Raw genomic sequence first — 18015 nt, 5'->3', positions numbered from 1 at the left:
AGATTTCTGGTGAGATTGGTTGCTGCAGGCCAGCCTCAGAGGGCAGCACTTAGAGGGACTTTAGAGCTACTTGAAAGGAGGAAGTGAGTTTTGGATTGGCAGTGGGCAGGTACTCAGAAGTCAGACACATTCGAGGGCAATTGAGTTAATCTATTCAAAATGTTCATTCATATTTAAGCAGAAAATTATCAATAGCAGGTACTTATGGTATATTAGGCATTACATATATTATAGCTGCATTGTTAAACATTGTGAGTCAACACTGGTACAAAACTGCCACCTGTAAATTTTGAACATGTCTGAACATTTCAGTATTTTCCATAAATTCTTTGTTCTATAGTCATTAGTTTCACTACCCTAAAAAGAAATAATAGAAATCAGTCTTTCCCTTTAGCCATATCTTCACTAGTACCCCATTAATATTCACTATTAATCAACAGAATCATCTCTTAAAACTTAACTAAGCATTGCTACTAAAAGACCCAAAAGACCAAAACGTTTTTGTGGTATTAAATTCATTGCTTAGTGGCTGTTAATTAAATGAACACTTTCAGCATGGGGCAAGCAGGACATGATTCAGTTTATTTTAACTATAGGATGTAAGGATAGTAAATTTTCCTTTAAAAAAAAACTTAAAAAATCAAATGTTCTCATTCCGTACATGTTACTAGGTGACCAGCCAAATAATATTATTGTAAATTCTTCCAACTTTGGAAAAGGCACCTTAGGGTATATAAGGTGTTTTCTAGCAATACTTGTCTAACTGGAAGGGGCATAGGCACACCATTTTTCATCTATTCTATTTGGCATTATTAAGTCCCATTAGATATTTTATTTTTAGTAAGCTCCTTGTCGCTAACCTCCCAAGCACTAACCTAGAGTACAGCTGGCCTTTTTTCAGCAGTGTCTGCCAGGACTGCACCCCCTTTTTCAGGAGGGTGGGTAGGCCTGCACTGCAGCAGTCCTGCAGTAATCAGCCATCATGTTCTGGTGTTTAAACATTATATGCCTAAAACTCAAGATCAGTAACTGTAAATCATGTTTTTTAACTCAATATATTATTTTTATATCTGGTATTTAATGTATACATTTATTAATTTAGTCTTAAAACAATATATAAACATGTTACTCCTATTTTAAGTTTGGTTTTAAAATAAAGAAGCCTATCAGTTTCCTCTTTAATATACTCATCAAGTCCCTAACCTTACCTGTATACCCAGTCTTATATTTACAGCTGACTGAGACATACCTATAAACCGACTATCCACAAAATATTGTATGAATCTACAAACTAGTAATTTCTCTTCAAATAGTTTTGTGGCCAAAAACCTGTTTCAGATCTGTATTAAACATTTGCAGTCTACTCTGATCAATTTTAACAAAATCAAATTTAATTCTCTATTTTAGTTTCTCTGTTTCTAATTTTTTTGCTTGTTTTTTTTTTGGGGGGGGGCACATCCGTTTGACGCTCAGGAGTTACTCCTGGCTATGCTCTCAGAAATCACTCCTGGCTTGGGGGGACCATATGTGATGCCGGGGGATCAAACCCGATCAGTTCAAGGCTAGCGCTTGAAAGGCAGAAAGCCTTACCTCTAGTGCCACCACTCTGGCCCCACTGTTCTAATTTTTGCTATGTGGCTTAACAATTTTTTCTTTTTTTGCCCTGATGTTTCCCCTCACAGTGAGTATCAGAATATCAAAGTATTGTAGCCAAGTTTAAGCTTCTAAAGAAAAACAGAAGTCAGAGACTTGTTTGACCTTCATTTAAATACTCTTTGAGCTGTGACCTAATGGATGAATGGGATAGGTGTTAGACTGTGGCAGGCACTATTGGTGAGATCCAGGTACTTAAGCAGGATTATGACAGGAAGGACAGCGCGAGAACAGGAAATGCTAGGAAACAGCTTCTAAACACTGGACAGGGACCTCTACTATGAGAATTTTCTTAATAATATAAAAATAAAACTTTTCTGTTTCATGCTATTCTACTTAATCCTGGAACTTAAACAAGATATAAAAGTTCTTTTTTTTGCCCTTATAGCATAATCAGCATCTCAGGTTTATTATTCTCTTTTACAGTGAAGTTTAGCAACTGTAATGGAAAGCGGAAAGTACAGTATGAAAGCAGTGAACCAGCAGATTTTAAGGTGGATGAAGATGGTATGGTGTATGCTGTGAGAAGCTTTCCCCTCTCCTCTGAGCATGCAAAGTTTCTAATATATGCCCAAGACAAAGAGACTCAGGAAAAGTGGCAAGTAGCAGTAAAACTGAGCCTCAAGCCAACTATAACTGAAGATCCAGTAAAGGTAGGATATTGAAATATGACTTGAAGTTATATTTGAAAATTGAAATTTTACCTGAGGTTATGTTTGAAAATAAGATTTTTACAATTTGAGTTCAATATATTTTTGCTTTGCATCATATTAATGTATATTCTGTTTTTTAAATGTTTTAATTTTAGTAATTTCAATAGAATTCTGATGTTTTCAGTATCAAAATAAACTCGAGCCACGATTACATAACTAATCAAAAATATAATGAAAAATTGTATAGCTGAGATTTAAATTAGAAGTAGTTCTTTAACTCTCTTAGACTCCTTATAACATATTAAATGTTGCTTTGAGTCCAAATAAATAAAGGATATTTCCAAAAAAGTACAGTTTGAGCCAATGCAATAGAAAATAATTGAACACTTACTATGTTCTTCATAGGTATATTAAATAAAATACAAAAACATCTCAATAAACTTATTTTTTGAATAGTATATTGGAAGTGAATTTGAAGCAAATATATGAGGGAATAATGCATTCATACATCATGAATTATCATTGAATATATGAACTACAATATGTATTTATATGCATAAATGTCAAGATAATGGAATGCACACATTCATTTTTGTATTTAATTGTGAGTTGTGAGTTGCATTCCCTTAATCAAATATAACAAATGTCTCAGAGGAAATGATACCATTTTCTTTTTGTCTGTATTGTGCTTTTGTTATGGGAAAAATAATTTGTTAATGTATTAGCTGTTCACAGGAATCATATCATTTGGGTAATAGAAAGTGAGAAACTGATCACTAATCGAGTGAGAAGATGCTTTTGTTGGTGGTGATGATTCACTGTGTTCCATCAAACTAGCTTGGGTATTTTCACTGAAGCTACAAGGACTAATGGCTTAAATGTCTACAGATATAGAGAGAAATAGAAGAAAATGTTGACATCCTGCAAAGATTAATACTCAGTGTGCAAAGTGGGTCATCTGCAGCATCCATCATGGATGACATAGGTTTAGAATAATTACAGCATTAATTCTGTGGGATTTAATAGGGTCATAAATATTTGAGACATTCTTTAGCAGTATGTATTAAACTTCTCTTGGAATTCAAATTATATTTTAGCACATCAAGATCTAAATTTAATGTACAGTAGCACATTACCTGAACTGTGGTTTAAACTAATGAGAAATGTATAAAAGAGTACTATTAAATTTTTCTCAATTTTTACTAGGATCTAAGATGGTATATAGAAACTGAAAATAGTTTGCACAGTGGAGGTATATAATAAATTGTTTGGTGTCAATTTTTATGTACTTTCTAATTCAAAATTTTTTTATAATTTTCTATTATAAGGGCACAATAAAGGGGCCTCTAAAATATTTTCTTGTTCAAACTACTGTCCCTTTATTTTTAGATATCCTTTGATACTGATGTATGTTCATAAAATGCTTTCGTAGTATTTAGAAATGTTTATATTTTACTATAAAGGAATCACAAGATATTGAAGAGATAGTATTCCCAAAACAATTGTCTAAGCACAATGGCCATCTACAAAGGCAGAAGAGAGACTGGGTTATCCCACCAATCAACTTGCCAGAAAATTCCAGAGGACCTTTCCCTCAAGAACTTGTCAGGGTAGGTGATTCAACTTTAAATATTGTTTGAAATATATTAAGTGCATGTTAGAAGTGCTTTTGTCTGTTTTTAAAAGGTATCATTTTGACATTTCCTATGTTCTAATATGTTTGAGGGGGGGGGATTTGGGCTACACCCAACAGCACTCAGGGGCTACTCTTAGCTTTGCACTGAGAAATCACTTCAGGGCACCATATGGGAGCCAGAGAACAAACCCAGGTTGGCTGCATGCAAGGCAAATGCTTTACCCACTATGCTATTGCTCTAGCCCCTAAAATGTATTTTATTTTACAGATGAAATAAATGTTAAATTATATGGCATCATGGAAAGCCTCTTTTTATGTTAATTTAGTAATTTTGGTAAACTTCCCTGCACTTCTCTGTAAGTTCTATGTACATTTAGTGATTATCTGGTGTAAAACACATAAACCCTTACTACAAACTCAATTCTCTACCTCTATTCTAGCACACATAAATACACACACATACATGCACTCACGCCAAAACACACACACACACACACACACAACACACCTTAGTTTATTGGATTTTTCACTCCTCATGAATATCTTTGCCCTACACAGATAGCTTTCAGCCAAAGAAAATATAAAGGAGGTAGTCATTGCTAAAAATGCTAGCACCAAGTACACTTGGGAGTTTTTTTTAAAGACCTGGGCTATACCTTAACAGAATCTTCAGAGTTGGCATAAATAGACTTCAATCTGAGAAGTTCTTAGTTTTCTCAATTACTCAAAATGGATAGCATTTTATACAGAGAACAAAATGAAGACATATTTATATGCTTAGTTAAAAAACCTGTTATTTATTACAAGATGAGCATATAAGATTGACCTTCATATATATGCATACACACACACACACACACACACACACATATATATATATATATGTATATATATATATATGTAAATCTCTTTTTTTTAGTTTTGGGGCCACACCCAGGGGCGCTCTGGGTTACTCCTGACTCTGCACTCAGAAATCGCCCTTGGCAGGCTCAGGGATTCAAACTGGTGTTTGTCCTGTGTTTGCCACATGCAAGGCAAAACCCCTGCCGCTGTGCTATTGCTCCGGCCCCTGACATTATATTCTTAAAATTATATTAAGACTACCATGTATTAAGAGAGAGTTGTTTCTGTATGTGGTTAATTTATAATTTTAGTGCATACTTTCTCAAAGCTGTATTTTCAGTCATAGATTTGTGTGATAACTATTGTAATGCATGTTGTAGTTGAATTTAGGAATGAGTGGCATAACCCTCAAACAAGGATGTTTCTATTTTCCTATTATAAAAACAATAAAAAGAAATTTTTTCTTTGACTTAAAAAACAAGTACTTTATTCTGTTACTGGATTTTGTATGCTTACATAAATATCTAAATAGCATTGCTCTAGCTGTTCTTTCTTTCCCCATTCTGTATGTTCCTCTGACCAATTATCTTTAAATTTAGTTTTCCTGGAAATTGTGTTTGGAAGAAAAAGTAGTCAGTCCTTGGGGGCAGAGAGATAGCATAGAGGTAGACAGTTTGCTTTGCATGCAGAAGGACGGTGGTTCGAATCCCAGCATCCCATATGGTCCCCAAGCCTGCCAGGAGTGATTTCTGAGTAACCCCTGAGCACTGCAGGGTATGAACCCCTCTGTTGCAAGTCAGCCCCTGAAGAGGTTGACTGATGGAGGGATGGAGGATGAGGTCTTTCCCCTCCAGCTCGGAGTACGCGTCTGCCACCCTGTCCAGCCGATGGTTCTGAGGTGAAACAGCCGGTAAACAGCTCACAGACAGTCAGGCTTGGGAAATATTAGCTTTATTCGGTGGACAACACTGAAGTACAAAGACTCAGCATAAGTTCCAGCAAAAAAGCCTCTCGCCTTCCACAGACCCTTGTTTTTATCCCCCAGCATCAGATACCACCCAATGGTGGGATCAGATACCACCCAATGGTGGAAGCAGAATCAGGTACCACCCTAGGGTGGGGGCAGAATGCCAGGTCACACCCTAGGGTAGGGCACAATCACCGATCAGGGTAGGGTCAGTAACATAATAATCCCCTAAAATATTTACATACACAACAATTCCCCCATTTGTTTTTAGTAAACAAACAATATTGTCTACAATTATTAAAGGAAAAACTAGTCAATAATAAAAGAGAGGCTGTTTGCATAAGCGCATCACAGGAAAATGTAAAGAAAAACTTCTAACCTAAACACAGGGTGCCCCTCCCTTAATATAAATAAATGATAATAAGCTTTTGCAATCTTACTCCGCCTTTAGCCAAAGGCAGGTAATATTTCCATAGAAACAATGTAATAAAGTGAAAATTAACATACTAGCCTTTTTCAAAAACATAACATTTCTGCAAAATATACTATACACCTGTAACTTAAAATTTTCTTAATGCTTTTCTACCGAGCACTATCCTGGAACTTTCATGTTCCTATACCTATTAAACTATTTTGGGGGAACTTTCTGTTCCTATTAACCTTCCCTATACATAAGTACTACAGCATAAATGCATAACACACATTTTAAAAACAGGCTAAGTACATTTAAATACACCATAAAACATTTTGCAATTGAAAATATTAACTATGGAAAACAATAAAACACATTTAAATTATAAAGAAAATGACTTAATCAGGAGCTACACCTGAAAGAAAGGTAAATGCGGCGGTTTTTAAATTAGATTGTTCATTTGGGCTTTACTGTTATTTCTCCCCTTTTTTAACTAATTTTTTTTACACCACTAACTAAAACGTATCCCATCACCAACTATGTGTAAAATATGTGGCTACCCACTTAATCCCTTCACCTAAAAACCATTAGTCCAGACCACGGTCTTCTTCCACGCCGATGTCTCCATGTGGTTTTCTTCCATGGGGTTTCAACTGGGTTATCTTGAGCCATTTCATTCTCCTGATCTGGAGGTTGGGTCCCAGGCTCGCTGCAAAAAGCCACTTCCAGGCCGCGGTTTCCACATAGCTTTACCAGAGCAGAGCAGAGCTGAGCTGAGCTAGGCCACAAGCATCGCCACTTCTGGCCTATCTATAGCTTTTGGTGCTTATCTGCCGCAGGTCGGTCATTCTGTGCTGATCGCAGCTGCCTTTTTTTCCAGAAAGCACTTTGGAAGCCGGACTCTGTGTTTAGGTTAGAAGTTTTTCTTTACATTTTCCTGTGATGCTCTTATGCAAACAGCCTCTCTTTTATTATTGACTAGTTTTTCCTTTAATAATTGTAGACAATATTGTTTGTTTACTAAAAACAAATGGGGGAATTGTTGTGTATGTAAATATTTTAGGGGATTATTATGTTACTGACCCTACCCTGATCGGTGATTGTGCCCTACCCTAGGGTGTGACCTGGCATTCTGCCCCCACCCTAGGGTGGTACCTGATTCTGCTTCCACCATTGGGTGGTATCTGATCCCACCATTGGGTGGTATCTGATGCTGGGGGATAAAAACAAGGGTCTGTGGAAGGCGAGAGGCTTTTGGCTGGAACTTATGCTGAGTCTTTGTACTTCAGTGTTGTCCACCGAATAAAGCTAATATTTCCACAAGCCTGACTGTCTGCGAGCTGTTTACCCGCTGTTTCACCTCAGAACCGTTGGCTGGACAGGGTGGCAGACGCGTGCTCCGAGCTGGAGGGAAAAGACCTCATCCTCCATCCCTCCATCAGTCAACCTCTTCAGAGGCTGACTTGCAAAACCCCTCCCTCAAAAAAAAACAAAACAAAAACAAAAATAAAAACATAGTCAGCCCTTGATGTGCATGATGCTTGAGAGTGTAGAATTATATTTAAAATCTTTTCATGTATTCTTTGTTACTAAGAAAACATTGTGGGTAATAAATAGTATCTTAAAATGATATGAAAAGCTTTGTTGAAGTGAATGTCAGTATAATGCCAGTACAGAAATCTGACCTCCAAATTCAACCCTGTGAGAATTACCATGTGAGTCTATTTCACACCATGGTTAGACAATTATTTCTTAGCTGATTCAAATGATAAACAATTGTTATATTAAATAAATTGGACACCTGTTGCTAGGTTAAATGCTTTGACCTAGAAACTCCTAGAATAGAATTTGATTTCAAAACTGACACTCCTTCATTTGACTTTTTACACTGCTCCTAGTGAGTATTCTTTCAGATGTTAACATTGTCCCCAGACCTTCTGGTGTTGGGGACATCCCTGTTTTGAAGTCTAGCACCAAGAAACAAAGATGAACAGGGCTGGGAGAGTGTCACTGATTTTTCTGAAAGAGATGGTGTAAGTTTACTACTGAAAAGGGGCCTGAGGTGAGGCATGCCCTCTCCCTGATAATGATCTCATTTTGTCTGTTTAATGTGATTGTCTTCTTGATCCTCAGATCAGGTCTGATCGAGATAAAAACCTCTCACTGCGGTATAGCGTCACGGGGCCAGGTGCCGACCAGCCTCCTACTGGTATCTTCATTATCAACCCCATCTCGGGGCAGCTGTCAGTGACTAAACCTCTGGATCGCGAGCAGATAGCCCGATTTCATGTAAGATTCAACCTGCTGAAATTCTGTGCACTAATACTCTTCTAAATGTTAGCAAATATACATAAGTATAAAAGCATTAATGTTCAAGTTTGACCACCAGAATTGTAGCCATTTCAAAGTAACTTGCACTTTTTCTAAAATTAATAAAATGTGTTGTAGTATTACAAACATTTAAAACATTCAGGGTTAAAGAAAGTTAACATTGCCTAATCTAATTCTTTTTATGTGTTTATGTGGCTAAGAATTTATGGGAATAAATTTTTTTTGTTTGTTTTGTTTTGTTTTGTTTTTGGGTCACACCCAGCAGTGCTCAGGGGTTATTCCTGGCTCCATGCTCAGAAATTGCTCCTGGCAGGCACAGGGGACCATATGGGATGCCAGGATTTTGAACTGATGACCTTCTGCATGAAAGGCAAATGCCATACCTCCAAGCTATCTCTCCGGCCCCATGGGAATAAATTCAATTAAAGAGACTCAAGATTGGTACTTTAAGCAGCTATCATAACCCTTTTTATTGGCCTAATAGTATTCTCTTCTATCTATAGACTATAATTTTAATTAGTCACATGCCAGTGAATATCTATATTTGCCATTTTTCCGTTTTAATTGGGTTAATTATTCCTATAAAATATAGCATTAGAAAAGCAGGTGGTGGGCCCGGAGAGAGAGCACAGTGGCGTTTGCCTTGCAAGCAGCTGATCCAGGACCAAAGGTGGTTGGTTTGAATCCCGGTGTCCCATATGGTCCCCCGTGCCTGCCAGGAGCTATTTCTGAGCAGACAGCCAGGAGTAGCCCCTGAGCACTGCTGGGTGTGGCCCAAAAGAAAAAAAAAAAAAAGCAGGTGGTATATATGTGATTTGTTAGTCATGTTCTATACAGAAAAATGTCCAACTATTACACTCCAACTGAAAATTCGTATTTCTTGTCTTTTTATTACACTACCAGCATTTGGTTTCAATAACCTGCTAATCTTGGTGACTTTTCTAGATACTTTATTTAAATTTCTTACATTATTTTTAATGCTGTTCTTAATTTTTCATTGTATTCATTTTAATATTCCACTAGAATAGCTTTTAATGTTAGTTACATTGCATAATCTTAAAATATATTATTGATTTTATCAATCTATATATACTATTTTTTCCAATTTAAAGATAATATTGTAGAAAGTATTTGAAAACTCAGCAATTACCTAATATGTAAGTAGAAATATCAGTAGGCATTTTTCTTTGTTTGTTTTTCCAGTTTTGCTTTTGCATTTTCCTGGAATAAGATTTCAGTGGTTGTTTAATAAATTTAATATAGAAATCTAAATTGCTTTTCTACTTTCTTCATGAATATTAAAAATTTTACTGAAAATGTTACTTTCTTTTTAAAATTAAGCAAGTATATTTTAAAAATATTCAAATATAAAAAAGTAAATTAGTTTAAATATTGCATACTAACAAATTGATTATTATACCAGTACATGAAAGTAATCTTTTATCATTTCTAATGATTTGATGATGTTCTAGGAGATATTTTCTCCATGCCAAAGTATAACTTTGTTCTTAAAATTGACATTATATTCTGAAACCAGATTTTACCACATAGCAATCATGAATTTATTTCTTTTTATTTCCATACAAAATTAATTATTAGTATTTTTATTGCTCCTCGTCATTCTTTTGAATGATTGTAGAATAGTTTTAATTGTTTGCCTATTGGTATATATTGGATAACTTTGTTTTGTTTTACGACTATACATGATATATCAATTAAATTTCCCTGTTCATTTACCCACCATGTCCTTGGAAGGAAATTATTTCATAAATACTGTGAAAAATTTTTTTAGACTAATTATGCTGGGGCCAGAGCAGCCGCGCAAGTGGTAGGGCATCTGCCTTGGACGCAATAACCTAGGACAAACCTCAGTTTGATGCACCGGAGTCCCATATGGTTCCCCAAGCCAGGAGCAATATCTAAGCACATAGCCAGGAGTAATCTCTGAGCGTCACTAGAGGTGTGACCGCAAAACCAAAAACCAAAAAAAAAAAAAAAAAAAAAAAAAAGGAATAATTATGGTGTGTCCCAACTTCATGGATAGGAAATATACTTTTTTTTATTATTACAAATATTAGCATTTGTATATTTGTAAACAATGTTATATCTGGAAAGATGATACAGCAGAAGTCCCTTCCCTTGCACATGGCTGACATGATTTTTATCCCCAGCATTTAATATCCTCCAAGACTTGCAGGAATGACTCCCTAAGTATAAATCCAAAAGTACACTCTGTGCATAGCTGGGTATGGCTCAAAATCGAAAGCGAACTGAAGAAATGTACTTGATGTTTAAGTTGCATAAGTTTATCTCAGATCAGATTAAGTTCCCTATTCCTGTCTTCTGTCAAATTTACAATTGGGTATCTAATTCTTTTCTTTATTATTAAAATATTTATCTGTTGACTACTAAATATTGATTGGCCATATCGTTTTCCATTTGTTATTTATATTTGTGACTTTATCATTTAAACCCAATTATAAATCATATCTTTCTTTAAATAAATTTTTATATTGTAGTTATTTTTCTTCAGCATCTAAGAGTTTAAGTTCAAAAATATATAAATGAATATTGAACCTTTGTGGAAATAATTGTAGTAGAAGGACAATTGATTTTTTTTTGTTTGTTTTTTTTGCTTGGCTAGTTATCTAAAACCATACATTGATTGGATATTCTTAATGATGTCACCAATGCTTAGTCTTACAAAATTTTTATTCATACTTGTTCTTAACTTTATTTGCTGAACATATATAACTTTATGAACTTTATTAATTATTGAAGTTTTAAGTTATTAAAATGCTAACATGTGGCAGAGTAAAAAGATCTAGTACAAACTAAAGTAAGATAAATTAAAAATGCTTTAATTGAATGTTGAAACTCCCTCTCCCACATACAGGACTGGCCCTGGTTTGATTCATAGCATCCTATATAGTTTTATTTTGTTTGACCAAATAAATTAATAATGCTCCTTTTATTGTTTAAAATATTTAATAAAAGAGAAATAAAGCTTCCAGATATTTTACAGAAGTAGCATTGCATAATAGATTTAAAAAGTACACAAATAAACTTGTCTTAATTATGATCTAATTTATTAAAGTAAATTATATCAATATAAAAATCCTAAATATATTTTCCTATCCGAATTATTACTCCAAATTTTATAGTTAAAATCCAGGAAATAAATTCATACCATATTAGGGGGAAATGCTTACTCTCCAATTTATCACTGAATGTATAAAAGAGTGTTCCTACTTAAAAAATTAAGTATTTTATAGAATTTAAAAATTAAGTATTTCGGGGCCTGGAGAGATAGCACAGCGGTGTTTGCCTTGCAAGCAGCCAATGCAGGACCTAAGGTGGTTGGTTCGAATCCTGTTGTTCCATATGGTCCCCGTGCCTGCCAGGAGCTATTTCTGAGCAGACAGCCAGGAGTAACCCCTGAGCAACGCCGGGTGTGGCCCCAAAACAAAAACAAACAAAAAAATAAAGTATTTCATAGAATTACAAGTATTATTCAGTATAAGTGCTCCATTTATGTGTCAAAAATGGGAGGAATTATTTCTAAGATGTTGATAATTTTGCAAGAATTATTTCTAAGATATTGAAATGTTAGAAATAGAGGGCCCAACTGTGAAAAATTGTGAGTGCTGCCTGTTTCTGTGTCTGTCTAATATTCTGTTGCGTGAACCTCTTAGGAGTGGGCCGAAAAGAGGCTCCAGCAGAGCACTTTGCTCCGCTTCGCTAGGCGGCTGTGCACTCTTTCTAAGAAAAGAACACCATCGAAACAAGAAGAAAAAATCACTCTAAGAACTGTGCTGGATCACTGAAGCCCAGCATTTCTCTCCAGACTGTCTTCTCTGCTGCATGCTCGGGCCTAAAATTTGATCCTGTGTGAGGCTTTATCCATGGAGGACTCCCATCCCTTGGAGGCAAGTCGACCCATCCAAAAAGGGTGGAGCCAGAGGAGTGTGCTGCCTGCATCATTTAGCTAATGAATACCACCACAACACGTAGAAAAACACACAATACAAGTGTGACAATGGGGAAACAACGCAGGCCAGCACCAGACATAGAGAATTCTGATGACCAGATAATGACCAACCAACTAATCAACCTCTCAAATAAGGACTTAAGAAAACCAATATTAAGATGTTCAAGAAACTCAAAGAAAAAATGTATAGAGTTGAACAGAACACTAATAAGAACCAAGAAAATATGAAGACAGAAATCACAAAACTCCAAATTGAAATAACATGTCAACTAACAGGCCTGAAAAACTCAGTAAACGAAGTGAATGACAAAATGGATAAGCTCTGGGACAGGGTATCAGAAGCTGAGAATAGATTTGGTGCTGTGGAAGATGAGATAATAACAATTCCATACAGCAGGAGAGATTGGAACAAAAACTTAAAGCAAATGAACAGACAATGGAAAAATTAGTCAAAGAATGGGAACAGATGAAAATAGAAGTCTATGATAAGATCAACAGAAACAACTTAAGAATCATTGGAGTCCCAGAGACCCAGGAAGAAAATTTCCAGAAAGAATCAACGGTCAAGAACATCATTAAGAGAAACTTCCAGAGTTAAAAAATATATGTGATCAAATCCTGCATGCTCGAAGAGTACCAACCAAAAGAGACCACAGAAAAACTACCCCAAGACACATCCTAGTCACAATGACGAACCTTACAGATAGAGACAGAATTCTGAAAACAGCAAGATCAAAAGGGGAAATTACGTTCAAGCGAGCATCCTTGAGATTTACAGCAGACCTGTCACCAGAAACACTCAAGGCCAGAAAACAGTGGTGGAATATTGTGACGAGACTGAATGAAATGAATGCTTCACCTAGAATACTGTACCCAGCAAAACTCACTTTCCGGTTTGACGGAAGAATACATGATTTCACAGACAAAAAACAGCTCAAAAACTTTAAAGACTCAAAACCAGTCTTAAGAGAAAAACTGAAAGATCTAATTTAAGACAAGACTAGCCAAAAGAGACACCAAATTTTGATATAATTAAATAATTATATAATCATATATTATATATACAATATATAATTATATATATAATTAAATCCCAGGACAATTCTTTCTCTCAACGTCAATGATTTCATCCCAGGAATGCAAGGATGGTTTAACATCCATAAATCTATCAACATAATACACAACATCAACAACAAGAAAAATAAAAACCACATGATCATATCAATAGATTCAGAGAAAGCATTTGATAAGGTCCAACACCCATTCTTGATCAAAACTCTCAGCAAAATAGGAGTGGAAGGAACCTTTCTCAATATACTTAAGGCCATCTACCACAAGCCAGTGGCAAATATTATCCTCAATGGAGAAAAACTAAAAGCCTTCCCTCTAAATTCTGGCACAAGACAAGGCTGTCCTCTCTCACCACTCCTATTCAACATAGCACTGGAAGTACTTGCTATAGCGATTAGTCAAGAAAAAGATATCAAGGGAATCCAGATAGGAAAGGAAGAAGTCAAGCTCTCACTGTTTGCAGATGACATGATACTCTACTTAGAAAACCCTAAAGACTCTAACAAAAAGCTTCTAGAAACAATAGACTCATATAGCAAGTTGGCAGGCTACAAAATCAACACAAAAAAATCAATGGCCTTTCTATACACCAATAGTAATAAGGAAGAAATGGACATTAAGAAAACAAACCCGGCCAGTGAGTGAGTAAGAAATGGCTGCATATGGGGGTTTCCAGGCAGAGTGCTGATTGCTCTACCTGCAGAGTCTCCACCCGGCTGTGCTTCTTCTGAGGAAACTGAGGACCTGAAGGGAGCCCTGTCCTACTCTTCTCTGTCTTTCCTGAACTCTGGAAACTCTCCTCAGAGCCCTGGGAAGCGAACTCCAAAAAAACTGAAGCTACCCAGCAAGTGAGTGAGTAAGAAATAGCTGGATGTGGGGGTTTCCAGGCAGAGTGCTGATTGCTCTACCTGCAGAGTCTCCACCCGGCTGTGCTCCTTCTGAGGAAACTGAGGACCTGAAGGGAGCCCTGTCCTATTCTTCTCTGTCTTTCCTGAACTCTGGAAGCTCACCTCAGAGCCCTGGGAAGCAAACCCCCCAAAAACTGAAGCTACCCAGCAACTCTCCTCAGTCTTGGGAAGCGACCCCAAAAATACAGCATTCTGAAGCTGCCAAGCAAGCGAGTGAAAACTACGTCTGTCCAGTGGGGCCCGACTATGAAAAACTGTGAGTGCTGCCTGTGTGTGTCTCTACTATCCTGCTGCGTGAACCTCCTGAGAGTGGGCTGAAAAGAGGCTCCAGAAGGCACTTAGCTCCACTTCGCTACGCAGCCATGCACTCTTTCTAAAAAAATAACACCATCACAAGAAGATAAAAAAACACACTAAGAACTGTGTTGGATCACAGAAGCAAGAACTTCTCTCCAGACTGTCTTCTCTGCTGCGTACTCGGGCCTAAGATTTGATCCTGTGTGAGGCTTCATCCACGGAGGACTCCCCTACCTTGGAGGCAAGCAGGCCCATCCAGAAAGGGCGGAGCCAGAGAAGTGTGCTACCTGCATCATATAACCAATGAATACCACCACAACACGTAGAAAAAACCACAATACAAGTGTGACAATGGGGAAACAATGCAGGCCAGCATCAGACATAGAGAATGAAGATGACAATTCTGATGACCAGTTAATGACCAACCAACTAATCAACCTCTCAGATAAGGACTTTAGAGTAGCAATATGGAAGATGCTCAAAGACCTCCAAAAAACCATGGATAGAGTGGAACAGAACACTAATAATAATCAAGAAAATATGAAGACAGAAATCACAAAACTCCAAACTGAAATAACATGTCAACTAAGAGGCCTGAAAAAATCAGTAAACGAAGTGAATGACAAAATGGATAAGCTCTGGGACAGGGTATCAGAAACTGAGAATAGACTTGGTGCTGTGGAAGATGAGATACATAACAATTCCATACAGCAGGAGAGATTGGAACAAAAACTTAAAGCAAATGAACAGACAATGGAAAAATTAGTCAAAGAATGGGAACAGATGAAAATAGAAGTCTATGATAAGATCAACAGAAACAACTTAAGAATCATTGGGAGATGCCAGCACCCTTCTGCCTCTCTACTCTGCTGTCCTGCATTTTCGGCCTGATTTCACCCTTGGTGCAGCTCATCAGCCAGCCTGCCTTCCTGTGAACATTCCGGGGAGTCTGCCTTCCCGTGAGCCTTCCGTGGAGGTGAGTCGACACGCCCAGAAAGGGAGGAGCCACTGAACTTTGCTGGATCTCAGATGCCAGCACCCTTCTGCCTCTCTACTCTGCTGTCCTGCATTTTTGGCCTGATTTCATCCTGGGTGCGGCCCATCTGCCAGCCTGCCTTCCTGTGAGCCTTCCGTGGAGGTGAGTCGACACGCCCAGAAAGGGAGAAGCCAGAGGAGCACGGTTGCTCCGCTCCCCTCCGCGATGGTGCACAGCATTTAGCCAATAAATACAATCACAACACGTAGAAAAACACGCAGTACTAGTGTGACAATGGGGAAACAACATGGGCCAGTGCGAGACATAGAGAATGAAGATGGCAACTCTGATGACTTGAACATGATCAACCACCTAGTCAGTCTCTCAGATAAGGAGTTTAGAGTTGCAATATGGAACATGTTCAAAGAACTCAAACAAAGTATAGAAGAGAAAACTAAAAAGAATCAGGAGAATATGAAGATAGAAATGAGAAAACTCCAAACGGAAATTTCAGATCAAATAACAGGTCTGAGAAACTCAGTAGATGAATTGAAGAAAAACATGTTTGAGATTTCCCACAGGTTAACAGCAGCTGAGGATAGAATCAGTACACTGGAAGATGAGATACATAACAATTACATACAGCAGAAGAAATTGGAAAAAAGCCTCAAAGCAAATGATCAAACAATGGAAAAATTACTCAAAGAATGGGAATAGATGAAAATAGAAGTCTATGATAAGTTCAACAGAAACAACTTAAGAATCATTGGAGTCCCAGAGACTCAGGAAGAAAATCTCCGGGAAGAATCAACAGTCAAGAACATCATTAAAGAGAAACTACCAGAGATAATGAATACATGTGATCAAATCCTGCATGCCCAAAGAGTGCCAACTAAAAGAGACCCCAGAAAAAACACCCCAAGACACATCCTAGTCACAATGACGAATCCCATAGATAGAGACAGAATTCTGAAAGCAGCAAGATCGAAAAGAGAAATTACATTTAAGGGAACATCCTTGAGATTTACTGCAGACCTGTCACCAGAAACACTCAAGGCCAGAAGGCAGTGGTGGGACATAGTGACAAAACTCAATGAAATAAATGCTTCGCCTAGAATACTGCACCCAGCAAAACTCACTTTCAGGTTTGAAGGAACAATACATAGTTTCACAGACAAACAACAGCTCAAAAACTTCACAGACTCAAAACCATTCTTAAAAGAAAAACTGAACGGCATACTTTAAGACAAGGCTTACCAACAGACACACCAAACTTTAATATAAAGATGGCACTAACTCCCAGGATAATTCTTTCTCTCAATGTCAATGGACTAAATGCACCAGTTAAGAGACACAGAGTGGCTAAATGGATCAAAAAACTCAATCCAACCTTCTGCTGCCTACAAGAAACGCACCTGAATAGTCAGAACAAACATAGACTCAAAATAAAAGGCTGGAGGAAAATCATCCAAGCAAACAACACCCAAAAAAAAGCAGGAGTGGCCATATTAATATCAGATGATGCAAATTTTATACTTAGGAAAGTAGTAAGGGACAAAGATGGACATTTTGTATTAATCAAGGGATATGTACAGCAGGAAGAAATCACCCTCCTAAACATATATGCACCGAATGAGGGGCCAGCAAAATATTTAATACAACTGTTGACAAATCTGAAAAATAATATCAATAACAACACAATAATTGTGGGAGACCTCAACACGGCATTGTCAACACTAGACAGGTCAACCAGACTGAAACCCAACAAGAATATACTAGACCTGAGGAGAGAAATGGAAGTAAGAGGCCTAGTAGATATATACAGGACACTCCACCCCCAGAAGCCTGGATACACATTTTTCTCTAATGTACATGGGACATTCTCTAGGATAGACTACATGTTAGCACACAAAACATATCTCCATAATATCAAGAGGATACAAATTTTGCAGGCTGCCTTTGCTGACCACAAAGCCCTGAAAGTATATATAAACTACAAAGGGACACAGAAGAAAAATTTTAACACCTGGAAGTTAAATAGCCTCATACTGAATAATCAGTGGGTCTGAGATGAAATCAAAGAGGAAATCAAAACCTTCCTGAAAACAAATGACAATGGAGACACAATTTATCAGAACCTATGGGACACAGCAAAAGCAGTACTGAGAGGAAAATTTATAGCTTTGCAAGCACACATCAGGAAAGAAGAAGGGGCATACCTGAATATCTTAATGACGCAGCTCATAGAATTAGAAAGTGCTCAACAAAAGGATCCAA

General features: G+C 37.1%; 1 protein-coding gene across 1 annotated transcript in view; it reads left to right on the top strand.

The window, feature by feature from the left end:
- Positions 1 to 18015, top strand: part of CDH2 (cadherin 2) — a 273767-nt gene that overhangs the window by 182442 nt on the left and 73310 nt on the right. The window contains exons 3-5 of the mRNA XM_049769551.1: positions 2080 to 2306; positions 3770 to 3916; positions 8298 to 8453. Coding sequence (XP_049625508.1) covers positions 2080 to 2306; positions 3770 to 3916; positions 8298 to 8453 — 530 coding nt within the window. The remainder of the gene's footprint in view (positions 1 to 2079; positions 2307 to 3769; positions 3917 to 8297; positions 8454 to 18015) is intronic.

The sequence above is a fragment of the Suncus etruscus genome, chromosome 3 (genome assembly GCF_024139225.1).
Source record: "Suncus etruscus isolate mSunEtr1 chromosome 3, mSunEtr1.pri.cur, whole genome shotgun sequence".
In the NCBI taxonomy this organism is placed as follows: domain Eukaryota; kingdom Metazoa; phylum Chordata; class Mammalia; order Eulipotyphla; family Soricidae; genus Suncus; species Suncus etruscus.
The sequence above is the reverse complement of the archived record's forward strand: the minus strand, read 5'-3'. Positions and strand labels throughout refer to the sequence as shown.